A 6,000-nucleotide genomic window follows, 5' to 3' on the forward strand; every position below is an offset into this window, starting at 1 on the left:
TGTGCACACTTTAGCACAGCAGGAGTAATTGATGGGGTATATGGAAAGACTTTGGTCTGCTTATTAAAACGCATCTAAGTACTGCCTCATCAAGATATACTGATGGCGATGGTAGATGCTGCATCGGATAGGCACGAGACTGTCATTGAAGCAAATGAGTAAGTTTACTCTCCATTACAGCCTGCAGTATAAGCCATATGCCTTCAAACACCTTCCCAATAGACGTTGGTATGTCGTACCAATCAGATTCACACACTCACATCTTTTCATAGCCCCACTTGCAGTCAGAGATGGAAGTCCTTCTTTCTGGGCAGCCATCTTACATATTCAATGCCACAAAATGGTCCCCTTTTTCAACTGCCACAACAAGGTTACTACACTGTAGCTGAACTGCGAGCATTCCTACTCATTCTCCTGCAGCCAGGGCTCATACATCATCCCCAAAGTCCAGGTCTTCTACACGCCTGCCTACAGTGAATTCATTTACCTCATCATGAACAGCAACCACTTCTATGACTTAGCCCAGAGGAAAGACTAATATGGCAAACCTCACCACAAGCGCAATAGCTGAATCTTCTCTGGCCATATCTCTGTCTCCCAACATTTACCCACAGAGTTATCACTCAATTAAACCCAGAGAAGGGCTCCAAAGAAGTCCCTCTCTGCCAGTGCTACTTCACCTTCATCCATTGCTATTCCATCATGTCACATAGCAACATAATATCCTAATTGATATATCATCTATGTAATCTCCTACAGCCTGCAACATGACACCATTTTGTACAACCAGGAATCCATCACAATTCCCTATAGTTCGAACTCCCACCACACATAGCATGCCATATCTACTAGACCACCTCCTACAGAGAGCACTTGAAGCCCTGTTTCCATCACCATTCCCCTCTACACTCTGGTCTGTAGCCATCAACTGTTTATCAATCACCATAGGAAGCACAAGCCAAAACCATACCAACACAGTCATAGCTATCCGCACAGCCACTGGTCCTATATTGTCCATCACAGTCAGAAACCCCACACTGCCCCCCAAAAGTCAAGTCTGTTTCATCACCTCCAGTAATCTAAGTTTTTATGTCACCACCCACATCCAGTGCCACTACATCATTTACTACAGCTAACAAAACCATCCCGCACAAGTACCAACCCCCTTAGAACTTGTAATCCTGTACTACTACTATATACCACAGCGAGCACTTCTACAGTTTGTTGTCTAAATACCGAAATACTACAATATTATAGAAAACTCACAACTGTCGTAGACCAGTTGGTACTTGTCCCTTTGTATGTCTAACATGAAGATTCTGGCAGCGGGTTTCCGAGAAGGGTTCCAGGTGCACTTGGATTGTTTTACTCTTGTGTTTCTTGGCAAGGGTGTAGCTCCGTCAGTATGACTGTGGGGGGAGGTGGGGCAGTGTGAGCTTTAGATTTCCCACAATCCTGTTGGTTAAAATATATTGTACGAGAACCAGGGCAGGAGGGGGGGCCTTAAGGAGAAGTAGGAAGGGAGAGGAGTGCAGATTGAGAAGGGCACTTATAACTCAAATTTTGTAAAATAACCAATTTGTAAGACCTTTAAAACAGAAAGAAGAGTGTGTGTGGTTGGGTGTCGCGGGTTGGTCTGCATGTATATGTAAAAACCCCAAGTGAAATCCTACCAAAACCTCACCACACCCGACTTAAAACACCTGTACACAACTATTTACTACAGAATACATTTATTAGAGGGGTGTAACACCTCCAAACACTCCAGATGAAGTTATGCCCCTGTTTCTTGGTTTAGGTTTTTATTTGGAAGGGGAAATGGTAGCTTTTGTTCCTTTTCTCAATGTTTTCTTCTGGCCTTAGCATACAAATGTCCATCATGTCCATGAAATTAGCAAGTGAGAACTCCCTGCTTTATTGCTGTTCCCGGTTCCTCACATTGCCCTTGTATCGCCCCAGAAGCCATTGTTCTTTCGGCTTGCTTTACAGCGGAGGAAGTAGCCAGTCATTTATTGCCTTGTTGTGGTGGGGATGGTTGTTAGTAATGTTTGGTCCCCCTTGTGCTGACGACTGATTTCTTTACCCAGGGAGATCCTGCGTGTAATCACAACAGTGATGCAAGGAGCTGGACAAGTTCTGCTGACTGCCTCCGGCTACCTGAGACGTCTCATCGAGGGCCCAGAGCACTGGCAGCCATCCAGGATCATCGAGTATGAAGACTGAGGAGGGGCAACTGGACAAAAGACCTGGGCTTCTGTGCACCTGCTGGCAGAAGGAGCAGAAATGAGGACTTTTTCTAAAGTTAGATACATTCTGCTATTTACAACTGGTTTACATCCCCAATTACCCTCACCTTCCATGCCCAAGTGCAATATTTTTAATGGTTTGATCCCTCAAGATCTCACAATGATGTATGCCTGCTGATTTCCTCCTTGCAGAAGTCAGCACCATTTCCAGTTTTTGACGACCAAAGCCATCATAACAAATGCTTTTCCAGTCTAATCAAATGTCATAAACTCAATGTGTCTAAATTAGTTTCTTTAAGGTATGGCCTAGCCTCCAAATGGATTGCCTACATCATCAGCTAAAGTAACAAAAACAGTTATGCTCTTACTGTATGGAGGCCCCTGCTGCATTCTCCTAGATTTTGGATGTGGGAAGAGTGAGATTTTATTTATTATTCTCTCCTAGGCCGGGGAGTGCAGATAGGCGGATACGTCTGTAGCCTAGACAGAGTTGAGACCTTTCCTATATCAGGGAAAGTAGTGAGACACCCATTGGTCTCTACTAGAAGAGGGACCAGAGGATAGCCTCAGTTACTCTCCTAAATGGAGAGAATAAGGTGGACCCAATTCCACACAAGGAGTGTGGAATTGGGTCCACCACTCTCCAAGACGGAGAGAGTAGGATGGTGTCCTCTTCTCTTACGTGGACGATTGAGTGTGGGATTGGGTTCTACACTCGCCTAAATCGGCAGAGTAGATGACGTCCTCTGCACTGTCCTGGACCAGGGAGTATAGTATTGTGGCTACTCCCCTCCTAGATGACGAGAGTAGTATGGCATTCTCTGCGTCTCTGCGTCTCTTGGACGAGGGAGTGTGGGATTTGGTCAACTGCTATCCTGGATAGTGGTAGTAGGGTGGCTCCATTGCTTTCTCATGGATGAGGGAGTGCAGAATTGAGCCCACTCTACTCCTAGATGGCAAGATTAGGATAGTGTCCTCTGCACTCTCCTGGACAAGGGATTCCGTGATTGGGCCCACTCCTAGATGGTCAGACTAGGATGACATTCACTGCTCTTCACTATGATGGAGGGAGATGGTCCCTCATAGATGGGAAGCATAGGATGGTTTTGACAGCTTCTAGTGCCATCCTTGACAGACTCACAGAACAGCCCCTTTTCACATAGAAGCCAGCATTTTGGAATGCAATGAGGGAAATTTACAGACCAAAATCCTCGAATTGTAATTTTGCGCTTACTTGCTTTAAATACAGGAATTATTAAGAGGGAAAAGAGAAAAATATGGTGATTTTTTATTTCAAAAGATTGGCAGGAGTTGCATGCATTTTCTCACCCAGATTGGCAGGCTTGTGGCATTTTGGCACAGTGGACCATTTTTACAAGGAAATGCTGGAGCGCAGAGCTGTGCGAAATTTGGCAGCACCACACTCCGACATTTCCAAAATGCAGTGATGCACCGTATTCACAACAATACGGGATACCCCTGTGTTTTCCCTAGTGCTAGTGCTAAAATTATCTGCCTAGCCCCAAACGCAGGCACCCTTGCACTATAGTGCAAGGGTGCCTGCGTTGCAGGGCATGAACGGTTATGTGCAGGAGTGTGACCATTCCTGCACATAAACAATCAATAATGGTGATTTGTTACTTCTATGTGTGCTGCAAATCGTCATAATTAAATGATTGTCTATGCGAAGCAAGGGACATCGTCTGGCACATAAAAAATAATTAGTGGCGTTTTGCTCTTATGTGTGCTGTGGAATGCAGCAAACATAGAGAAAAGCAAAAACAAAAGAAATGAAACAATTTCTCTTTGTTTTGCCATTCTAACGCAAGATATTGCATGGCGTTAGTTTTTGGCTCTACCTCAGATTTACAGATCCTTGTAAATCTGGGGAGGTGTCAAAAAGCTATGGGGGTTGCAGTGGAACACCCACAGCAACACCCATTTCACGCCACTTTCACGCTAAGTGATGCATGTAAAGGGGCCGTATTTACAAAGCAGCGTTAAGCCACAAAAAGTGGCTTAAAACTGCTTTATGTGTATGGAGAATGGCATAGTGCCACCAGAACGTCGCTAAAAGAGGCGTTCTGGTGGCGCTATCTCTTGTAAATATACCCCATAATGAGAGAAGCTCCCTCTGTCTTGGCAAACGTGAGTTCCCAATGGCCCAACCATCGCTTTTATCGGCTACTAAATCTCAAGAATTTGGAAACCTACCGTATGCGCTATATGAAAAGCATATTTGTCGATGTCTGATCAGGTGGTTGGTAGAAACACCACATACGTATCAATAAAGTAGGCTTTGATCCTGGAGAGAAAAACAGTATTCAGGGAAAAATTACTTAGAACAATATGCAGGTTTAAAAAGAAAATGTTTGATTCATTGATAAGCGTGCTTGTAAACATGCTACATTCCAGCATGAGAAGAAGGACTGTGTTGCATTTGCAAATATACATTAGCTCAATAAAGGGCATTACTTTGTGTTTCAAATGGTTTCTCATAAGTGACGTAACTATGTTTTCATCTCAGCTGCTTAAATATTCACACACCCTGCGGGCTGCGGCCTAAATATATATATATGTTAAACACATGAAAAGCTCATCACTTTACATGCTGTGCTGTTGCTTGCAAGGAGAACTTGAGTAAAATATATATTGAGAGATGCAGTGCCCCTCTTCAAGTCAAGCTTTGGTACAATGTGCTTGCAGTTTAAGCACCACATCCGGTGACGTGGCACATGCCAAAACTTAGTGACACCTCATATATGTGTGAAAAAGGCCACTTCAAAAAGACAGGTGCATGTGACATCATAACCACCCGTGCCAAACGTGATACAGGCTTGCCAAGTAACAGGCTTCCAAGACCTAATCTTTCACTGCTCTTTAATTCTCAGTAACTGTAGGCCACCCAAACTAATCTACTCAATCCCAACTACTCCTCATTTTAACCTACTAACTAATCGATTCTCCTTTATAATGAACTTTGTGGCAACCGCATTCATGTGGCCCAACCCCAAGCTGATCCACCCTCTCATAGCATACCCAACTTTGTTTCTGTCGAAACACAGGGTCTCATTTATGGTTTTTTTGCCGTAGGGAAGCACAGTAGGCCTTGCTGGTGCGCTGCCCTATGGCAAAAGAAAGGGGCAGGAATGCTCCATATGTATTAGATACAGCGAATTCCTGTCCTATTCCTCTGCGCTGGCACACAATGGGCTGCTGCGCGCCAAAGCAGGCACCTTTGCACCACGGTGCAAGGGTGCCTGCGTTGGGGGATGGCTATTTTTGTGCAGGAATGGAAACCTTCCTGCACAAAAACAATCACAAGAGGCTTTTACATCTTTCTATGTGTGCTGCAGAATGCGGCACACACAGAAAGAGGGAAAACGAGGAGAATAAAGATATTTCTCCTCAATTGTGCCTCCCTCACACCTCCCCTGGGAAGGCGTACATTTTCAGTGCTCCCTCATACTTACGATTTCTCGTAAATCTTGGGCAGTGTCAAAAAGCCATGGAAGTTGCTGGGAAAACCCCAGAAACACCCATGAAACGCCCCTTTCATACAGATTTCTGTGTGAAAGGGGCACATAACGTGGCTTTACATAGCCTTATAAATATGCCAGTGGCACATTGCGTCACCGGATCTTTAAAAAAGTGACGTGCCGGTAGGGCCCACAATCTTCAATCCTGCAATTCTGAGAAAGCCTTGGTACAGGACTTTTTCTGCCCTATCCCCATTTACCACTACTTCCCCCCA

General features: G+C 44.6%; 1 protein-coding gene across 1 annotated transcript in view; it reads left to right on the forward strand.

Annotated features, from left to right (window-relative positions):
• Window positions 1–4,734, forward strand: part of CIDEB (cell death inducing DFFA like effector b) — a 53,993-nt gene extending 49,259 nt beyond the window's left edge. Inside the window, exons 5-6 of the mRNA XM_078679476.1 lie at window positions 2,088–3,760; window positions 3,802–4,734. Of these exons, the coding sequence (XP_078535602.1) occupies window positions 2,088–2,223 (136 nt within the window). The 3' untranslated portion in view covers window positions 2,224–3,760; window positions 3,802–4,734. The remainder of the gene's footprint in view (window positions 1–2,087; window positions 3,761–3,801) is intronic.
• Window positions 4,735–6,000: the final 1,266 nt, after the last annotated feature.

The sequence above is a fragment of the Lissotriton helveticus genome, chromosome 3_1 (assembly GCF_964261635.1).
Source record: "Lissotriton helveticus chromosome 3_1, aLisHel1.1, whole genome shotgun sequence".
Lineage (NCBI taxonomy): Eukaryota > Metazoa > Chordata > Amphibia > Caudata > Salamandridae > Lissotriton > Lissotriton helveticus.